At 47.5% G+C, this 22,005-nt stretch overlaps 1 protein-coding gene across 1 annotated transcript in view; it reads left to right on the forward strand.

The window, feature by feature from the left end:
* Positions 1–22,005, forward strand: part of scaper (S-phase cyclin A-associated protein in the ER) — a 67,273-nt gene that overhangs the window by 27,037 nt on the left and 18,231 nt on the right. The window contains exons 20-23 of the mRNA XM_080539307.1: positions 6,149–6,264; positions 16,459–16,582; positions 18,657–18,886; positions 21,304–21,459. Of these exons, the coding sequence (XP_080395433.1) occupies positions 6,149–6,264; positions 16,459–16,582; positions 18,657–18,886; positions 21,304–21,459 (626 nt within the window). The remainder of the gene's footprint in view (positions 1–6,148; positions 6,265–16,458; positions 16,583–18,656; positions 18,887–21,303; positions 21,460–22,005) is intronic.

Raw genomic sequence — 22,005 nt, forward strand, 5'->3', positions numbered from 1 at the left:
GCTGGTTCGTCTGCTCGGGCAGAAGTCTAGTAAGGGTTGTGGTCTTGTGTGTGTGTGTGTGTGTGTGTGTGTGTGTGTGTGGGGGGGGGGGGGGGGGAGGGGGGGACACAGATCTCCCCTCTGGCAGCTCTCTGAACTGAAGCGTCGGGTTTGGCCGCAGCTCTCTCTGTCTCACAGTCCCAGCGTAGGGTATCACTTACTCCCCAAACTCTCTGGCCCAGGGTTATGGGTAATGCAGGCCAGATTAGCTCGGTGTTTTCACTGCACACATGTTACTAATAGAGGAGAGCTACCCATCTCCAGACAGGCAAACGTTTTCGAGTGTTTGTCTAGTCTTTCCAGCCACAGATGTGTATGTTGTGGGTTTATACAATAACTGAAAGGTTTTTCCAAGCAAACCTAATCCAAGAGTCCCAGGCATGAGGCTTTCATGGCCTTTTATTATTATTTGCGGCTTCTCTGTGCTTATTTGAAAACGAACATTGAATGACAGACATTGACAACAACACACTCAAGTCAATGCAATGAATTTAGAGATATATCGATGTTTATTTTTTATAGATATCGCCGAGAGCCTTTGTCGTAGAACATTTTAACAGGTTACGTTGAGTTCTATTGACGGCGAGTGACGCCCTAATACGCCCAGTATGTATTCATCAATACGAGGAGGATGGATTGGAACACCTGTCACTGTTTATGAAGTGGAGGATATACCGCCCTCCCTCCATTGAACAGGCATCGTTCTACTGCCAAGTTGTGGTCCAAGGCATCATAAAGGCCCATTGTTGCCCGGCGGTGGGTGGGAGGATAGAGAGATGATGGTGTCTCGGCATCGACTGGGGGAGGGGTAGAGGAGACTATTAGTGAATTTCCCCAGAGAGGGAGGTGGCAGAGGTGGGTGGCATAGCACACTGTAATGGGAGAGGAGGAGTCCAGTGTGATGTGAGTGAAGCACAAGCTGTTGCTAACACAGGGGGGCTCCTCCCTCCAGCTCCATACACTCCCAGTGGGAGGTCAGGGGTCAACGGGCCAGGAGCTGTTCTCCATTCAACACTCATGTCACTGGTAGATATAGACAGTAAACTCTGTGTGTGTGTGTGTGTGTGTGTGTGTGTGTGTGTGTGTGTGTGTGTGTGTGTGTGTGTGTGTGTGTGTGTGTGTGTGCGCGCCCTATTTACAGAACAGTAAAACAATTTTAGAAACAGCTACTCTAAAAGCACTAGTTTTAATGGGGATCGAGGCAAATAAAAGCTTAATCTGGATTTTATTCCGATTGTCTGTCAAGAGCAGATCCCCCTCAGCCTCTCCCTCAGCCTCTCCCTCAGCCCAGATGAGTCCAGCCCAGAGCAGCGTGTCGCTGGCCTGGCCTGTCCTGAGTGTGGAGGGGCCGGCCTGTGAACCAGCCTGGGGAGCACTTCCTCCTCTAATCCCTGGACAAAGTCAAATAAATATAGTCTCCGTCAGCATGGGTGTCTGCCCCCTGAGTCACTTTATGTCAGAACCGTTTAGATTATTTGACCTAACAAGCATCTCTCATGTCATTGACTCACCTAGAGATTTGTTTTTCTCTGCGATATCTGATTCAGTCTCCACTTTCTCTGCTAATTCCTGGGACAACACCCGACACCCCCCCTCCCCCCCTTCCACTGCTGTCTCAGCCGCCCCCCTGTTCCTATTCTGGGCTGGGCTTAGTCCCCGACCCCAACGCGTCTCTCCCTCAGTGACCACTAATGGTTTATTTTGTGTCAAAGTAGATTTTTTTGTTGGAGGATGGAGTGGAGAGCTTTCCCCCCCCCCCCGTAATAGTTATTTTTTTCCTCTGTTGAATATCTAACTTTCTGTACTCTTACCGTGGTAATGAGCTCATATTTACACACTGCCCCCAATGTTTGTCACTGCTTTCAAATAAAGGCCAACCTGAGATGGACAGGGTTTATGACACTTGAGGGACTGTCAGAAACACTGCAGTCTCAGAGCTGGAGAGTGGAGGCTGTTATTTACATTTTCATTTGCCAGCTGTCATGGGCCGTTTGGGCTCCCCTGCGTGGCCAACTGGTGGCTTGTTCCTCCTACCTGTGGAGGTGGAGGTGGAGGTGGAGGGGGCAGGAGTTGCAGGACATCGGTGCTTCTGACAAGGGGCCTCAAGTAGGCCTGGCCTGGCTTGGCTGAGGGTGACACATGTAGCCTAGATTAGCTGTGTCCGTATTTCATCAAATACAACAATGTTTAGTGTCAAACATTTTTATTACTGCACTTGTAATGCAGTATTGTGGCTTATGGACTGATGATCAAAATTAAACCTTTTGTGTGCAGTATAGACTTTTCTGAGTTTGTATGTCTAAACTTTGTCAAATAAATTGAAGGAAGAGATGTATCCATTCAACTGTGATTTTAAACATTCCTAGAGATTTTCTTTTTTTATTCCACCTGGATTTCATTGGGAGAGTTGGTGTGTTGTTTCCACTTTCCCTACATGTTTGTTTTAAGGAACTTGTCAGAGAAGAGTATACACAGAATCAAAGTGACATGATGGACAAGTATGTCAATGTTGATTGTTTTTCCTCTAGAGTCTGGTTCGTGGCTCGACATTAAATGATACTCATCTTTCAAATTTTTTGTTTATACTCTCAGACTATACTATGTCGCTCAATCCTTTGGTTTGTTGTAGCCCTATATTGGAAGTACCAAGATATAGATTACTGGTTTAAAGAGGACGCAGGCAATGTGTGGCCTATGGTTACTATACTATAGCATACTATAGCGTGTAGTAAATGTTGTACTTTTTACTGGTTTCAGGATGCCTTCATTCTGTCATTTAAACTGAAGTCAAACAAGGGTTGAAAACCGCTCAAATCCCTCTCAGGATATTAGATACTCCAACAACAGCTGTCTGTGGTTTCTGTGGTCCATTTAGATTTTGTGCCTCACTAGTCTTTAATGAATGGATGTCCATTTGATAGAATAAACTCACAGCAGTATTGTTTCCCATTTCCCCAGTCTCTCACCAATCATTCTTCTGAGTATACCAAACAGCCATTGCGTCCTGTAAACATACACACTGTGATTTCTGTTTCTAAATGTTTACTCCAGCGGTCTTGTTATGGTCCAACACTCCTCCCGTACTCTGTGATGCTGGTTTAGACTACGCAAACCAAGCGGGGACTTTGTTTACCCCTAACAGGCTTTTGTGTTAGTGTATATTCTACCAGTTTACCTGTAATGCATACAGAGTTTATCTAGCCCTGATCACTCCGTCTTTGTAAATATTGTGCAGTGTGTGACCTGTTCCTAGCTATTCGGTCCAAAGACTGATGGACGCAGGAGTCGCAGGACTGCGCTTTGCCACGCCCCTAATGAACTCCCTGCCAGTTGTTCTCCATCTGCTGCCGAGGAGGGGATGACTAGGGCTGCCCCTCCCCCTCCCTCTCCCACCTCCCCCTCCCTCTCCCACCTCCCTGCTTTAATGTTGGCTAATTAGAGTGGCTTGTGGGAGGTGACTACAAAGGAGCAGTCTGGCTGGCCCTCCCTCTCATCCCTGCATCTCTGTCACGGCCACAGGAATTAGCAGCTGCTTGGCCTTCTGATTAGCTGGGTAATAATGGTTACCCAGGGTAATAATTGGATAAGATATCCCCCCAGCTGTATAATTCAGTCTGGACCGTCCTCCCTCCTTACCCCCTTGCCTTTCTTCAGCTAGTAGTCATGATGATGATTGTGGGGAGGGGAAGAAAAATGACCTCCTCGTCCCTGCTACTGTCACCAGAATGTCTGCCAGGGAGGGGAGAGACACAGACAGATCATCACACAGTGCTCCCCAAGAACTTGGAACGGGGGGGGGGGGGGTGGATTTGAATCTCCCAAATGTTTAGATCCTTTCTTTATTGGGAGAAACAGCATGTTGACGTCTTGTTTCGGCGTGTGTAGAGTCACTGTCACTCGAACCACATACAAACACGCTTGCTGTTGCCTTTCCGTGGGAACGATCAGATCCAGATGTTGTTACCATGGACATGGAAAGAGACGCCTGTCGGCTCTATGTAATAATCAACATTTGGCAACAAGAGGGTCATTTCCATAATTGGACACTTTCTATGGGGATCTCACCGCAATGTTGTGAACGTAACCCAGTTCCCATGTGTTTCAGGTCCATTGTGTCCTTGTGTTTCAGATAAAAGGGCTATTTGAATGTGACGTGTAGTTTCGCTATACAGCATGGTTTGGTGTTGGCTAATGTTCCTATATTTGACTTCAGTTCTTTGTTGTTTAAATGTTGTTTCTCATTGATTAGCAGCCAGAAGATCTAATACTCCTGTTCCCCATTACTGCCATCCACAGTACAGAAGTAGAGCAGAGTGGAAAGTCTTTCAGCCTCACTTGAAAGTAGTAGACAGTGGTCCACTGATTTCTGCTCTTCTTTTTTCTTTTTTTCTTTTTTTTCATGAGTGGGGCAGTCCCACTCATATTTTTCTTTTTAATGACAGATATAGTAGAGATTATGACAGGAAGGATGGGTGAGAGAGAGAGAAGGAATGACATGCAGGACATGTCCGCGGCTGGAATCGACCCGGAAACCCTGCGGTACATGGTCAGCGCTTAATCCACTACGCCACCTAAACGCCCCTGATTTCTGCTCTTCTGATGGTGAGCTCTGAGGATTAGGAGATGGGTTGTCGTGGTTCTCTCCAGGTCGTTCCAGATGTACACCACCTCTAGATAATTGGAGGTTAATCCTCTCCACCCACTATTTTCCATCTTCACAGTAGATTGATCTGTCAGGCTCAGCAAGCCAAAAAAAGACACAACCAGTCCATCCCACTCTGTGTTTTAACGGAAGACAGCCAGGACTGGGCAGGTCCTAGTAAACTCCTTTTTGTAAAAAGACCATTTGATAAGCCACTTTGAAAGATTTGCCTTTTCTCATTTAGCCTAGAAGCTTTTAGGTAGGTGTGTTGATGGGTGGGTTAAGAGAGGGTTAAACCCTGCTCAGCTTTTGAAACCCTATTGATTAGGTATGGAGACTGTTGATGCCTCACAAAAGAGACGTTGGTGTCTCATACAGACAACACGTTGGCTGGTTGGACCATGGAAGAGATTTGCATAATCTTCAACGTACGTCAATGCAAGCCTCTGGTGTACTATGTGTGGGTTTTTTCCCCCCACATCCCTTAACGCTACCAGTGAGTTCAGTGCTTTTTTGTCACCGGATCTCGAGGACTTGTGCCTTGGCAGTCTTGCGTGAGTGACAGATGAAGAGCTTATATATAATTTAGCAAAGCGCTTCCTCAATGTGTTCGGGCTTGTTGGCAAACCCCTTCAACTGTGGAACAAAGACCCAAGTGAAGTGTCTGGATTTGTGTGCTGTCATACTACCTAGGAGTCTGTGACCTCATTAGGTGAAGGAGCGACCCCCGGTGTACCTCCGTGCGTGCACTCCCCTGCTCCGTGTGAGGAAAGCCCTCCATCAGCACCCTCTCCTCCCCTGACCCTCTGTCCTCCCTGTCGACCCAGGCACAAACACGCCCGATAGCAGCCGCTCGTTCTTGGCTTTCGGAGCTGTTGATTTATGGGACTTGGTAGAGCCAGCATCTGACCCGTTGCCAAAAGACTCTGACTCTTCTCTCCTCATCGCCGGGCAGGCCCCTCTTAGGATGTTTGTTATTGACTAAATGACTTCATGGGATTGTTACCACATAAAAAAAGACACATTTTAGGCATGAGAGTTAGATTAGGCACTGTATTATGTCCGTTCTGTGTCCGAGACATTTGTCTGTTGATGGATGGATGGATTGTTCTTATTCCTTTTTTTTTTTTTTGGGTTGTTTGATAATGCTTTTTCTTCACTTCTCCACACACTGCCAATGTCAATGTCCTCATCCTGTGTTTGTCAGCGCAGACCACCCTGGTGCCGGTGTGGAGGTCTGAGCGGTCCGTTGTCGTCAGACTGGGGCTGTCGAGGGGGTGGAGCGGGGTTGTGCACTTTTGAGATTTAACAGGAATGCTTTGGGGATCACTTTGTTTCAGATTTCACTCCCGACTCCGACTCCCCTCTTTGGAGAGTGAGAAAAAAAATGTTGAGCGCTCCCTCCCTGGGTGAGAGCAACGTGATCCCCTGTCCCTGACTGTGCTTCTTGTTCTCTCCCCTCCGCAGAACAATGCCGATCAAGTGGCCTTCCAGGTCGGAGGGGGACTCTCGGCTCTGGAACAGATTCTTCAGGTAGCCACTGTGGCCATCACCCCCACTGCGGTCCCACGCATTCCACTCAAGTGAGTACCAGCCTTTTTTTAAGTCCAATAAAGCTCCCATCCTTTCCACGCACTTGTATTTGATGTCCCCGGGCCAGGCCTGTTGAACAGTATGCAAAGCCCTGAAGACACGGCCCCCGTGACAGTAACCCTCTCCATGACCTCAACGACGGCTCCCCTTTTATTTACTAGTTGTGATGTTTTGGCAGTTGCATAAAGTGAGTGAGGTAATCTCAGCCTCCTACTTAATTTCTCTGGTTTTATAGTGCTCTCCTCTCAATAAATACTCTCAAAATGTATAATGAATATTAATGCACCCTTTTGTAGAAACGGAAAGGGAGGTTACGTTTCAGTCATCTATGTTGTGTTGGTTCTTTATTTTGAGAAACAAAAAGCACATCTGTCTCATCCATCACTTGAAATGTGTGGTGTTTTTGAGTTGTGGGTCTGGAGTTTGCGTGCCTTGCCAATAGATAACCTCTGAGAGACCGCCATGCTCACTAGAGAACTCTCTAATGGACTGGAATGGCCTCTCTGCCTCACTCATTAGCATTTACTATTCTCCAAATCTCCCCTAATGGACAAACACTACTTATATTTATAATGCTTTTACAGGGCATCATGTGTTTATTGATTTTTCTCTCTCCCTCTCTCCCCCTGAATGACTAATCTGAGAGAATTTGAAGCCGACTTCAGTTTTTTGAGGAATTGTATGAATTAAGATGTAGGAGAGGTTTTTACTTATACAGTAGTCCTGTTCGCAGACACTTCCGGCCAAATGCACGAAAGGTCTGGCGGACCAATGCGTCAAAATTGGCCTTCATTCAGCCAATATAAAGACAGTTGAAAACGGATGGACCTTAGCCATTGGCTTTATTTCGCCTAAATCATCTCCCACAGCACTCCCCCGCCCCCCCTTCCCAGTGCTTGCTCACCACAAGTTTTTGATTCGGAGCAACGCCTCGCAGCCATGTGAGTCGCTGAAATTAAATAATAACAAATCCTTTACTCCGTAAATTCACTTCCACTAAGGCCAGGTTTGAGTCAAGCCATTGTTATTCCAGGCTTATATGTGCCTGTGCGCAATAGGCTCTGGACAAGGTTACTGGTACAGTAGACTGGGCTCATTTGTACACTATAAGACTCTGTGCGTGTTGGAGCAGGAGACGTAAACTCCAGCTTTGAGAGATCCACTTGACATCCTCTGGATCAGGAAGTGGAGGTGAAGAGCTAAGGCACATCTTTCATCCTCTGCCTGCTTAGCCAATCAAAACCTCACGCGGGTTTGTGTGTAGCTATAAAGGAATTGCCTCGCAGTTACGTTCTTTCATGACTGAATTACTACCCTGCCAGAACTTGTTGAAAAGTGTGTCTCCAGAGGTTTGATGAATATTCATGAGACTGAGGAAACCTTCACATTTAACATGAAGAGGCAGGTCACACCTACTGTGTAGTCCTAAGGATTAGAAATGGAATTTCGCTAAATATATCTATTCCAGTCAGTTTTAGCGGTGCATTTTTCCTGCATGATTTAGATGAGCCAACATTTTATTTGGAACAATAAGCTATATTCATTGGCTGTGGTAATCTAACACAGTGGTAATGGATTACTCTTCTGCCAGTTCCTGTATAAGGCAGAATGGCCTTTCCAGCACCTCCTGGTTCCTGTTTTTATATGGAGGGGCTCAGCCAAGTAGGGATTGGCTGGCTGTCTCTGTGCTCTCTCTTGTCTGTCTCTCCTGTTTCAGTGTTGGAGATGACAGTACCGAGGCAGGCCCCGGGGGGGGGGGGGGGGTGTTGGGCCCCTGAGAGCCAGGAGCTTTAGGCTGAACCTGTGATAACCCCCTCCAGAGCACACGTCCCTGAGAGACACCCCCCCAGCCTGCCCACATAAACAAAACATCTAACGTCTGCAAAAAAACAAAACTACAGTACACTCTCTGGTGCCTCAACCGTGCACTATTCTTCCAGGAAGTAAGACTACGTCATGATGGATAGATAGGATTGTTTGAGCCACATAGCCTACATCTTTGTTTAGGTAGAAGAAGTGGTGTGTTCAACATTGGGATAGCGACACTTCTTAGCATTTGCATAATCCCTGAGCATTTGACTTCCTGACGATATTCAGACACGACCCCCCTCTCTCTCTCAAACAACATGTCATTATACTCTATTAAAAGAGAAAAAACGTGGAAGATTTTCTTCACCTTTAAAATCAAGAATGTGGGGTCTAGAGAACGTTGAGTGCCAGTGATGGAGATGCAACACAAGGGACTCAGACCGGCCCGTCCGCTAATCGCAGAGGCTCATCTGGACGCTTCTCTGTGGCGTGACGGTCTACTACTCTGAGGCCAGCCCCAGAGCACGCTACATTATCTGTTTACAGTAATGCTGCCATATCGATCGCATCCTCCCCAGATAAGCTGAGTGATTTACAAAAAAAAGAAGAAAAAAAAAAGTAGTTAACTGCGGAGATGCTCCTGCCATATTACCCCCCTGGGACGCCGATTCCATCTTGTTACCATTACATTAATGAGCTAATTCCTCGGCGAGGCTACGCTAATGTCCCTGTGTAACCCTGCAGCCGCTGGGTTTGTCTAGACTCGCAAAGCAGTAACTCTCATTAACATCAACTAGTAAAGTGGGTATCTTCTAATATACATCTCTGACGTTAACCTGAAAAGTCCACCCATAAACCCAACGGTTTTGCAAGTAAGATTCTCCTCAGTGTGTCTCTTACCGATCTGTTTGAGGTGATTTTACTTTAGTTGTTTTGTCAAAGGTAGGCCAGTCCTTATTATGACATTATTTGGACTACTCTTATCTGGCTCACACTACTGCAATTGCATGTGTATTTAAATCTCAATGTGAATAGATTGATTTTGAGAAGTGCTCCTGCGATGGAAGTATTTTGTCAGGTTTGGATCAGGGCAGTTGAGGTGTGAACCCCCTCTCTCCGTGTGTGTGTGTCTGTGTGTCTGTGTGTGTCTGTGGGGTTTTACAGTTTTGAAAGTGAGCCTGTTCCCTTAGGGAGGGGTAGTTACGTCCCCCTAGTACAGCCACAGCTGCTCCAGTGGACCCATACATCGGTTCGAGCCCCCGGCTGGCCACATGTCGAAGTGTCCTTGGGCAAGACACTGAACCCCAAATTGCTCCCAGTGAGCGGGCCGGCGCCTTGCATGGTAGCTTGCGGCCATTGGTGTGTGAATGTGTGTGTGTGTGAATGGGTGAATGAAAGGTTGTTGTAAAGCCATTGTATTTGGATAAAGACGCTATACAAGTGTAGTCCATTTACCATAACCATGGACTTATCAGCTGCACCTGTGTGTACTTCGTCACTGATACTTTATGTACCCTCACCTCCCTTCATTTAATACTTGGTGGAGAAGCCATTGTTTCCAACGGCAGCTTTAAGATGTTTCCTGTTTGAAAAAACTAATCTCTCACAGTGATCAGGTGGGATTTTGGCCCATTCTTCAACACAGAGTCTTTAAATCTGGAAGATTCCGGGGGGGCCTGCCGGTGAATCTTGATCTTCTGGCCAGTCCAACAACTTTATTTTCTTCCTCTTGAACCAATTGGGAGTCTCCTTTGCAGTATGTTTTGGATCCTTGTCCTGCTGTAAGATCCACCCGCGTCTCATCCTCATCATCCTGGTGGATGGCAACAGATTCTTCTCAAGAATTTCCAATAGTACATGGCTCCATTCCTCTTTCCTTCAATCATTTGGATTGCACCAGTACCATGTGAAGAGAAACAGCGCCATACCATGATGCTTCCACCTCCTGAACTTCCCTCTAGGTATGGTATTTTTAGGATCATATGCAGAGCCATATAATAATAATAATAATAATAATAATAATAATAATAATAATAATACATTAGACTTATATAGCGCATTTCTAGACACTCAAAGACGCTTTACAAACTGAAAAGATTAGTGATAGTAAAAATAAACAAAAAATAAATAAAATAAAGTATAGGGGTCTAATACATTTTTAGATGACTAAGTCTAAATCTAAGTGTCTTTGTAGGACAATCTACTCTGTATACTGCAATTACGCCTAGATTTCGGACGGAGAAGCGGCGAACAAGCAACGCCAGCGTCCTCTCTCGACCGGCATGTTTTGAAAAGCTCAAATTATACCAAAACATTCCAGGTAGTGTAGTGTAGCACTGTCTAAAACAAGTGTAGATGACCACAAGTCTTCACCAGCTCTACAGCTCTCTCTCTCTCTCTCTCTCTCTCTCTCTCTCTCTCTCTCTCTCTCTCTCTCTCTCTCTCTCTGCCCGCGGAGTGGTTCTACTTAAAATCCCTATTATTCTTTCCTTTGAAAATGTTTTTGCCCCAGTCTATAGGTGTGGATATTGAGAGGGGCCACATTAAGATGCAATCCTAGACCCTGTTAGAAAAAACCTCCTCCCTTCTTTGAGGTAATCACTGTGAGAGCCAGGTTTCCGCACCATTGTTATAACCAACCCAGCGTTCTCAGATGTGTAATGACTTTAAGGCAGGAATGAGGGATGCATGATGCAAGTGTTCAAAAAGGGCCCTTGTGTCTCCTCCTCCTCTGTGTGTGTATGTGTTATGTCCCTCTGTCTCCCAGAAGGGGTCACTAGGGAGTAGAGAGAGAGAGAGACTAGTGTTAGTTTGTCCCAGCAAGCAGGGATCAACACCAGACCCTGTCAGCGCACATGCCCCTCTCTGAGGCTGGGGGATAACTCAGGGAAGCAACGTTTCAACATTTTCATTGGCATTTTAAAGAATCAATTTTTATATAGGTCTAATTAAAAATGACCATAGACTACAGTTTTATTCAAAGGATCTGTTTCGAAGACCAGGTGTCCTTGTCCTACCCTGTTCAAAGTGAAGCAGGGTCTTTGATTTTTAAACAGGCTTATTTTTTTAGACAGTTGGCTTTCAAATGTAACACAAATGTATTTGTAGCCGTCCCAGTCACATGATGATGATGATGATGATGATGATGATGATAACTGAGAGTATCCTGTGAAATCAAAGCTGTTACCTGAGGTTTCATTTCAGGATGTTGTGCGTGTGTGTGTTGCATGACCGCTCATCAGATTTCCCCCAAGTTCATACCCAACCAGCATGGAGCGACAAGCTGAATGGATGTCTTGGAAGCACTCAGGGTATCGGAAAAGATCAACAGCAGAATCAAATTAAATGTCATTTTGATAGCAGTGAATGAAGGGATTGTTTGACAGCACCAGGAAATGGATTTGCTCCTCACCTTCTAGGCCTATTTTGGCTTAGGATTTTTTTTTTCTTCCTGAACACATATTTTCCCTGTTTGAAAAGCAGCAATTCAACCTGATCTGGAAGTTGGTCAGATTTCTGCGCCATTGCTCTGGTCAGGCCTGACTGGGCACATAGGAAAGGCACAGAGAGGGGGGGAAACGTGAGCCTCAGGTTGAGGGGGGAGCGATCTCCTGCTTGATAACCCAGTGACAAAAAGCATAAAGAGCCTTTTACATGGTTGTTGTCCTATTGTCTCCACTGAGAACCGTGTAAGAGGGGATTTGCTTGTCACGGTTACTGAAAGCCCCAAAAACTGCTCTGCATTGTTTACAGTATCTAGTGCATGTGATGTGCGACTCAGTTGTGATCATAGAAAGCATCAAGGCCTACCTGGTACAGGAGTCTCCCTGCTATTTTGGACACTCAGTAAAACTATTCAGCAATTTCACTTCACTTCACTGCAGGAAAAATGCAATCGCACTTTATCTTCCAGTAGAGACATTACCAGGTTATTGACTTGGTAGTTACACTTTTAACGTTCAAATGTAAAAGTTACCAATCGTTGTTGACGTAAGTACCAGAGAGTAACCACTGTTACGACATCATTTCTTAGTAAATATTAGGTAGTTGAAAGAATTCCCCTACCAATGTTTATATGTTACTATGTAAATACTGCCATCGCTAAGGACTCAATTGAGCCCCTAGTGTCTCCTGGGATGTTGGGGCTTCATGCTGTTGGGGGGTGGGGGGGCCGATCCTGACCTTCGCTCTAATTTTTCCCTTAGTAGCCATCTGTCCATCAGCCCCTCGGTCACTCTATGGATTTGGTGATGGTTTAAACTTTAAGAGTTTTAATTCAGCCACTGAGGTCAGTGACATCCACAATCCCCCAGCCCCCCCCCCCCTGCCATGTCATGTCGGGGCCTGTTGGCCACCCAGGCTGACTCCCACAGGACTGGGACCCACAGGGCTGCTTGCATGGGGCCGTCCCTGGATCAGGTGTGCTCCAGCTCCAGTGTGTCTCCATCCCTCTCCCCAGCACTTGGCCTGAGGCCCTGAGTTCACTGTCTCTGTCTCTGGGCTCATCAGGAGGGCGGGCTGCTGCTATGCTGCTGCTGTGGCTGTCTGAGGTTAAGCTGTTTAGAGTTAGGTGAGCAGATTACACTGCTAATTATCTCCATCTCTCTCTCTCTCTCTTCCTATAGCCTACCTCTCTTTACAGCTCTCTCTCTCTATCTCTCTCTCCCCCCCTCTCTCTCGCTCTCTCTCTCTCTCTCTCTCTCTCTCTCTCTCTCTCTCTCTCCCTCTCTTTCTCTTTTCCTCTTTCTCTCTACGACCTGTCAGTATGGGCCAGCGCTGGAACCTAATCCCACGTCTACAAGATAAGACGTTCATTATGCTCCAGATTAACAATGTGCCCGTTGTGTGTCCCCCTGCTGAGCCCTTAGTCTGGCCGGGCCCACGGAGGTTTGGGGGCGCCCCAACACCGGGGTCTGCCAGTGGGCGTGTCAACAGTGTCACATGGGGAACGGGAAGAAAAAAAAAGAGAAAAGAAAGATCGAGAGAAAAGCTGGAGAGTCACCCAGTTGGAGGAATTCGGCCTGTTTTGGAACGGGACTGGCACACGTGGGTCAACGCCCCGCATAGACAGCGAGTAACCTGACCCGGGGGCGAGCATGGCACTCTACCAAATTGCTCCTCAAAATCTTTGACACAGGCTGTCGTCAAACGGGGCAGCGAGACAGAGATTCCAGGAGGAAGGTTCTGCTATCAGGTGTCATGCTAATCAAGCTCAATTAGGTGGGAGGGGAGCTAAAGACAGATCACTGTGTTGGCTCATTGTTTGGGTGGGGGGGGGGGTGGTGTAAGGACATTACTCAAACGTGCCTCTGACAGTCTTGCTCACAGATGTGCCCGAGACACGCCTGATTAGCCGTGTTACGAAGCAATTACACGCACAAAGCATTACACGACCAGTTGGACTGAGAGTCGACTCGACTGTGAGGAGGAGTCAGCGGGGAAGTTCATGACTCCAGATCTGTCTTACTGAGTCTTGAGTGTGATTTGATGGAAATGGAATACTGTACTGGCTACAGGCCACACACACACACCAAAAAACGTGAATTTGATTTGTTTACTCTCTTTCTGGTTTCCCCATCCCAGTATTTTAGCTACATAGACCGATTCATTGAGTTTTACATTCACTTTGTATCTATTGTTGTCTGTGTTTCTCTTCCTCTGTGTTCCTCTTCTTCAACCTTCTGCCCTCACAGTCTATGTTCAGTCTGTGCAGTAGGTCTACTCCTATGAGCATGTTCTCTCAGGGGTGCAAACTTGTCACCTTTTAGCCCTTTTAGCCATTTTTACCTCAAAATAGGTCAACAATGTTCTTTGTTTTCAGGCAAAGAAAATATGTTGTCACCTTTTTGGGCCATCACCAGTTTGCATCCCTGTTCTCTGCATACATTGGCCAGGTTGACTTAGACCCTATGTTCCTCGCTCTTTGTTCCAGTCACAGGGGTTTGGGAGGAGATAGAAACAGTCGACAGCTGGTTTCCTCCTTAATAAGATTAGTCGAGACATTAGTGGTGTGCCCTTTAATCTGCTGTTTAAGAGATCCAGCCACCTGGGGGCTGCTCTGTCCTTCCCTCCCTACTGTCCTGCTATCCTGCTAGAGCAGATGACTGGACGCTAATCAGATGTGTGGAGGAAGACTGGGGTAGTATGGTTGATGGGATACCATGCTAAACAAACCATATAGACCATGGTATCATAATCCATTTTATACTTTTGCTTTTGTAGCTTTACATTAAAAAAATGTTTTAATTTGTCCTCCTTCTCGTTTGTAAGTCTGTCCCTCTGCTTGCTACGAAGAGCTCTTATGAATCCACAGAAACGAACTATTCTTCTCTTTCCAAGGCCTTTTCATGTTAATAGATGTCAAAACGGTAACCAGATCAGCCCTAGCCTGTCATTTTACCTCCTCCAGGTTATCTGACACCTCTGCTATTGTGCTTCACTTTATTCAGTAAGGACGCCTCACATTCCGTGACAGTATCTGAAGGAATCTTCACCTGAAATGGCCCCTCTTTTCTCCCTCTAAGGCGGGCATGAGAATGACCAATAGCCTGGTTTCACCACCGTACGCACTATTATGTTTGGCTTAACGAGAGTATGCCGGTATGAAAGAAAGGCTTGTATTTGATTTCATTGGGGGGCATTCATTCCAATGACGGTGGAATTCTGTTAGTGACAATCACACTTTTGGCAGAGTTGCTCGATCATTGCTTGTTTTTTTGTTTTTTCTTCTTCACTGGAGAAAATCAGTGAGGCAGCTCCAGCGCTGGTCGGCTGCCCAGAGAGCACAGTTTGGTGGGGCTCTCATGTTACTTTACCCTGGCTCAGTACAGGCTGTTTTATCAATCCACTCAACCATGATGGCTGCCTCTCCGCCCCCCACCCCTCCCTCAGGACTCAATTAATGGAACTTTATTTCCATACCGTAGATTTCATTTGGCATCTGTGTCCTTGTAGAAGGAAGGTAAACAAATTGTTGCCAGAAGCAGAATCAATACACCACATAGTCACAGTCACAGTAATTGTTTTTTAGTTTTTTTAAAACCCCCCCCCCAAGAAATAAATTCATCTTAAGGTACTTTAAAGTCTTTTTGAATGCTGGAGTCGACCTTGATGGAATATTTGGAACCGTTCCCAATGTAGTACTTCTCACATTAACACCACATTCTATGTCTGACAGCTTTACACTACAGTGTCAATAACGATATGGAAATATGACAGATCTGCACACTAGCAGATGAAATAATGCCGAAAGTTTTCTGGTCCCGAGGAAGTTATTAACAGACCTACAGGGCCCTGTAAGCCTGTATCAATCTACACTATTTTCTCTCTCCATGCCAACTTGGTTTGACTGGAAATGTGTAGCAGATGTGAAGGTTGTGGTAGATATCAAAATGTTTACCAATTGATATAAACATGGCCTACTTTCGACTAGGCAAGCCAGATTCCATTCTTGCACGGAGCAGATAGGACACGCCACTCTGCTATTGGCTAAAATATACAGTTGTCAGAAAATATTAACTGATGAAAGACGGGCGGGGGAGGGGGAGGGGGGGGTGGGCAGCAGCAGCAGCAGCAGTCAGAGCAGCAGCATGATTGGTCAGTTATCTGTGGCATTCATCTTTCTCTGGGGCTTGTTTAAAGCAGACATAATACAGAGGCATGGCTGGCTGATTGACTCACCGGTCTACTCTGCCCTCCCTGGCCTCTCCCTCAGGCCCTGGGGGCTGTGAGGAGCTGCTGAGAAGAGGAACAGCTTTATCTCCTCAGAGGAAACAGTGGAGGATTTCACCTCAGATCAGGCTGAGATTACACCCAGCTCCTCTGGTTATGCAGATCCCTTGTCTTATTATTGTCCTTCTCTGGATAAGTGAGTTGACTAGTAGGGGAGGGAGGGAGGGAGAGAGCAGAGTCTTGCTCCAAGCATAAGCAGGCCCCTAGTTGATTATTTTTTTCGGACTCGTGCTTACCTACTCTGTGCTGTCAGAGAGTAATGTTTCCAACTCCACCCAAGATAAAATAAAAAAAAACGAGCCCTTAAGAAAAGACAAGTATAGTAGAATGCGTTTGCGTTTCCTGATGACTTCAGATAGTCTTGTCAACGCTCAGGGGCTAACCTCTATGCTGCAGCATTGGTTTTTATTTGACCGAGTTGTAGCAGAGAGCAATGGCCTGTCTCGGAACAGTTTTAGTAGTTGTGACTTGTGATTAATTTGTTCTGCCACTCTTTCTCCCTCTGTCACTTTCTCTCTCTTACTCTACATTGTGCCATTGGTTTCTATTTGAATGAGTTCTAGAGCGAGGAATGGCCTATCTTGGAACAGTTTTAGTAGTTGTGACTACTCGGGATTAATCTGTTCCGTCTCTCTCTCTCTCAGGTCTCTATGTGCTGCTGTAAACATCTACTACCTGGCCTGCTCTCACTGCTATGTCAACTGTTCCTACGTCCTCTTCAGCAACAAGATAGCATTCCTCATGGACCTGCTGCTACATCAGCTAACAGTAAGTGTCCTCTCACCTCATCATTTCTGTCATTTTCAGTGTTATGCTGCATTCGTGACAAGTCGGAAACTCGTAAAATAAACGTACGTTATTTGCGTAGAGCTTTCTATTGACTGTTTCCGCTGCTCTCCAAGTGGGAAACTCGTGTATCACCGTTCTACAACCAGTTCCCACGTCTGACTTTTTTTTTTTGTATCCTAGTTACGACATGTCATGAAGGCACAAGCTAACGTTTACTCAAAGTATATTTACTCATTGATTATGGTGGAAATGAATGTGCAGAGGACGCAGACGTGTGACTGTGACACTCCTAAAAAAAACATTGGGGGTAAAAAAAAAAAAAAATGAAGAACCTGACGCCATGACAAGTCATTATTTTGGTGTGATTAATCCCTTTCAGTGTTTCCGCCTCTATAAACTCCCCTGTCAGTGTGCAGTGCTGAGAAACCCATAGCGTCACAGCCGGCCTCCTGTTCCCGACACAGTGTTAATAAAAGACAGAGAGAGCCACACACACTAGCTAGCTAGCTTCACAAACCCCGGCCCCGCCACACACATGCTCCTGGCCTGGTCTCCCGGAATGTTCCGGCGCGTTACATGTCAGCCCATATCCGTCAGCACTCTCTCAGAGACTGTAAACATCAGGCCACTCCAAACATCTAACGGCGGCTGCTGCCTGCACACTACACAGACAGGACAAGGCACAGACATGGGCCGTGGTCCACGCAATGAACCCTATTGGGGCTTCCTTCTCCGAGCTCTATGAGTTCCAATCCAAAGCAGTCATATTTCCTGAGGGGACATGAAGAGGCGGGGGCGGGGGGGTGAAGCCTGTACATTTCAGTTTATATAAAACATATCCCAGCAGCTGCTTTGACGACTGACATGTTGAACAGCATCACAGCCATTTTTTTGTATGTGTTGCCGTTGTCCACCTTCATTGTAAATGTATGTTTGGAAGTGTGGTGATCAAAGATTGTGTGTGTGTGTGTGTGTATGCGCGTGTGAGTGAGTGACTGCATGTGCGAGTGTGCGTGTGTGGGGGTAGTGCTGCCGTCTGTGCTTGTCCGCCTTTAATTAGATTTGCGGAGAATGTTGGTGGATTTACTAACGCTGTCAGCATGTTGCCCTAACCATTAGTCTAAATGAGATGTTTTCAGGGGTTTTACCTGACCCTCTCCTTATTTCTGCAGCTAAACCAAAACCTCTCCACGCAGGCCAAAATGTCACTGGACCGCATTCCCTCCTTTCAGGTGACTGAGCCTCTGTCACTGTTGAGCATTGGCTTGGCTCTGCCCTAACCCTAGACTTGGTTGTTTACAAACCCTTAACCATACAGCTCAGAACATGGGACCGGCTCATCAGTCAACCCCCCCCTCTGTGGTGTTGCATGGGTCAGTGGGGGGGGGGGTGGACTATTTGGTTTACGTACCACTGTGTAAGGTGAATATTGAACACCTTCCTGCTCCTGTAGCACCAGTAGTGTCAGTATCCGGCTGGCTGGCTGGCTGGGATATCAGGGAGCACCTCTGAGACCTCTCATATGCCAGGAGTCTGGCACCACACCAGTAACCATGTTCCACTGCCTGTTAAGCACCAATTTATGGCCCAGAGCTGATGAATAATAAATGAAGTGTTTGTTATTTATGCCACACCATATCAGGATTCCGACCCATACAAATGGTGTGTGGGAGGTATACCAAAAGATGGGGGTGGAGGGGGGGGGTATTTATTTTTTGCTGCCTCAAGTCTTAATTGGATGTATTTTTAAATGCCGGCTGAGGTTTAAATGACCCCTGTCTTTTGTCGAGTGCCTATCGTATCGTGGCGGATACTGTGACGACATGGGGGGGGTGGTTGTAAAATGGCTGCTGTGATCCATCAGTGTCGATTTAACACAAGCTGGTTTCGAGCGACAAGGTATTGAGCGATTGTACAGGTAGAAAACCTGTACTTTTGTTTGGAGAAAAGTTTGTTCCAGTTTCTCCGAGTGAAACAAAGAAAGAAAGAAAGAAAAAGGACCTGTACTTTGACACTGAACGCCCGGTTGACCACGTTTGTGTCTCTTCCTCAGCTGTACGTCCCAGATGAAGACAAGTCCATCTTTGGACGCAGTGTGAACAAGCAGGTGTTTGAGGGTCTGACCACGGGCCTGCTGCAGACCTGCGCTACCATCCTGGGCCTCCTGAGGCCCCACGTCCCTGAGGGTGGAGGAAGGCAAGGCCCTCGTATCTTATCCCCAGACCCCAAGACCAAGACCTCCACCACGGAGCCCTTCAACACTCGCTCCCAGGACCTCATCAGGTAGCTGCTCTCTTCCTCCCCCCTCCCCACACCTCCCTCCCTCTCCCACCGCACACTGCTCTAATGGTGCTCTCCTCCCCTCCCTCCCTCTCCTACCGCACACTGCTCTAGTGGTGCGGTCCTCTCCCTCCCTCTCCCACCGCACACTGATCTAGTGGTGCTCCCCTCCTCCCTCCCCTTCCCCCTTCTCCTTCCTCCCTTTCCTACCACATTTACCAAAGACCAAATGTCAACTCTGTCAGAGACCAGTTATTTACCTTTAATTCGTCCTTGCCAGGTTTTTGAGTGAGCATGAGAGAGAGAGAGAGAGAGAGAGAGAGAGAGAGAGAGAGAGAGAGAGAGAGAGAGAGAGAGAGAGAGAGAGAGAGAGAGAGAGAGAGAGAGAGAGAGAGAGAGAGAGAGAGAGAGAGAGAGAGAGAGAGAGAGAGAGAGAGAGAGAGAGAGAGAGAGAGAGAGAGAGAGAGAGAGAGGTTGTTTTTTGCCATCTGTCCAAATAGTTATTTTTTCACACAATCTTAAGAAAATGTATTCCTTGATGTCCTTCCTTTTTCTTTTTTAACTTGGCAACATTAATGCAAAAAAAAAAGGAACACTCCTGGAAGTTTGCAACATCCCGTTGAACCTGCCCTTTGATTGAGCAGAAGCAGCAGCAGCAGCAGCAGAGGCTGTGTGAGGCTGAGCAGGAGGAGGAGGAGGAGGGCTGTGTGAGGCTGAGCAGGAGGAGGAGGAGGAGGAGGAGGAGGGCTGTGTGAGGCTGAGCAGGAGGAGGAGGAGCAGGAGGAGGAGGAGGAGGGCTGTGTGAGGCTGAGCAGGAGGAGGAGGAGGAGGAGGGCTGTGTGAGGCTGAGCAGGAGGAGGAGGAGGGCTGTGTGAGGCTGAGGAGGAGGAGGAGGAGGAGGAGGGCTGTGTGAGGCTGAGCAGGAGGAGGAGGAGGAGGGCTGTGTGAGGCTGAGGAGGAGGAGGAGGAGGAGGAGGAGGAGGAGGAGGGCTGTGTGAGGCTGAGCAGGAGGAGGAGGAGGAGGTTCTGTGTCCGTCTGGGCGTTCAGGGATGTGAGGAAAGGCAGGCGCAGGCCTTCAGGAAGAGTGCCGTCTTCCCACCATCCCTCCCACGGCCCCATGATTCATCTGACCGGGCCAGCTGCACCGGCCCAACACTCTCATTCAATGACCCAGTCGTAACCCTGGAGACAGGGGAGAGCCTGAGAAAAATGGTGTCGTCAGACTAGCAATCCCCACTAGGAAAGGAAGATTTACCTCAACTGCCTCACATTGTGTATTAGATAGTAGGGAAGGACATTACATCAAAAAAATAAGTAAATTTTCGCAACGTTTTCCCCATTATGGCTCAGATCTATAGATCACTCCGGGTCAGGAAGAGAACCACATAGAATTTTCTTCCCTATTCCTCGTTTCTCATTTACCAGTCACTCACACGGCGCTTTGTAGTGTACTCTTCAACCTCAATGTATAGAATCATGTAGCTCATGAGTTGAGACACCGAGGGGGGGCAAGACCGAACACTTCAACAGCTTTTCAAAACAGAGAGCGCGGAGGCCCGACGCATTCGGCTTTTAACACCGTGTGTGGAAAGCTCCTTTCAGCCCTTGGTGAAGCTAGGAAGAGGATCAAGTCATAACAAGGGACTGTGGTTCAAGTGTCAGGTGACCTATTGTGGAGGTTTATAAAAAAAAAAGAGAAAAAGTAATTATTACCTGCCTTGAGAGGAGACCTCCGTTTTGAGTGACAGCTGCAACAAAACACGGTATGTGTAGGAGACGAGCCGGTCGGAGGGAGGAAGCGGAGAGTGGGTAAAGGGGGTGTAGTGTGTGTGTGTGTGTGTGTGTGTGTGTGTGTAGAACAGTGGCGAGCTTCCTGACTGAGCAGGGGGTCTGGTCCGTTACACTGGGAGGTCTCGTGATTGACGGCTGAGCCTCTCTGTCCGTTCCTGTGGTGGGTGGGGCTGTGGCTGGGGGGGGGCGGGCAGGGGAGAGGCATACCTGAGCTGTGTGTGTGTGTGTGTGTGAGAGACAGGCAGCCTCAGGTCAGCAGACTGTCAGGGGGCCCAGCAGGGCCCGGGCTGGCACAGGGGGGCACAGCAGCCCTCTAATGACGCTATTACCAGTGATTTGTGGCTGAGGGAGCGGAGGGAAAATAATGGCGAGAGCTGTCATTGGGGAAGACAAATTGGAGATATCACAGTAATATCATGGAGTCCGGAGGGCTTAGGTGAGATATTCGGTTACAACGAGGTTACGCTCAGTGAGGTCCTTTGTTTGAAATATGTTTTTTTGGAGCCCGTATGAAATAGTTTCAGGATTTTAGCTTTTAGCCCATTGTTCGTCCGCCCCCGCCCCCCCCCCCCCCCCCCCTCTCTGTGAACTCACTCTCATTCCCGCTCTGTTTCATGTCCCTCCTCAGCTACGTGGTGAACATGGGGCTGATTGACAAGCTGTACGGCTGCTTCCTGTCCGTCCAAGGCCCGGTGGACGAGAGTCCCAAGATGTCCGCCTTCCTCCAGCAGGCCACCGCTCTGCTGCACGGCATGTGCAAGATGTGCTTCGCTGTGACCGGGCGGTGAGTAGCGACGACCCGCGCTCTAGATATCCCTCTGATCTCTCTCACGCACGCACGCACACACGCACAGACAGACAGACACACACACACAGCTTTCTGCATGTCTATCGACAGGAGTGACTCACTCGCTGCTGGTGGTTTAATGGTAGTGCTTCCATAAAGGCCGGTGGTTTGTTCAAACAAAGACGCTGCCACCTTTACAATCACACAGTGGTTCCTCTAAGCTGGCGGAGCCGTCGGCACCACTAGTGATGGAGATAGGCATCTACTTGACCCCCACGCCCTGTCGCTCACCATAAACCCCCTAGCCCCCAGCACCCAGGAGCCCACCCACGTGTGTCACCGTGACCTCTGCGGAGACAGGTTCAGTGGCGTCGCTGACAGAGGCTAAGCACACAGCCACAGGGTGGGACCATTACACCATTACTCTATACACACACACACACACACACACACACACACACAGACACACAGTCTCAGAGGCAATATTGGGAATAGTGTGACCGTTCATATTGTTCTCTCATGGATGACAATTTGACAATTTTA

The sequence above is a fragment of the Nansenia antarctica genome, assembly GCF_963989245.1.
Source record: "Nansenia antarctica genome assembly, chromosome: 9".
In the NCBI taxonomy this organism is placed as follows: Eukaryota; Metazoa; Chordata; class Actinopteri; order Argentiniformes; family Microstomatidae; genus Nansenia; species Nansenia antarctica.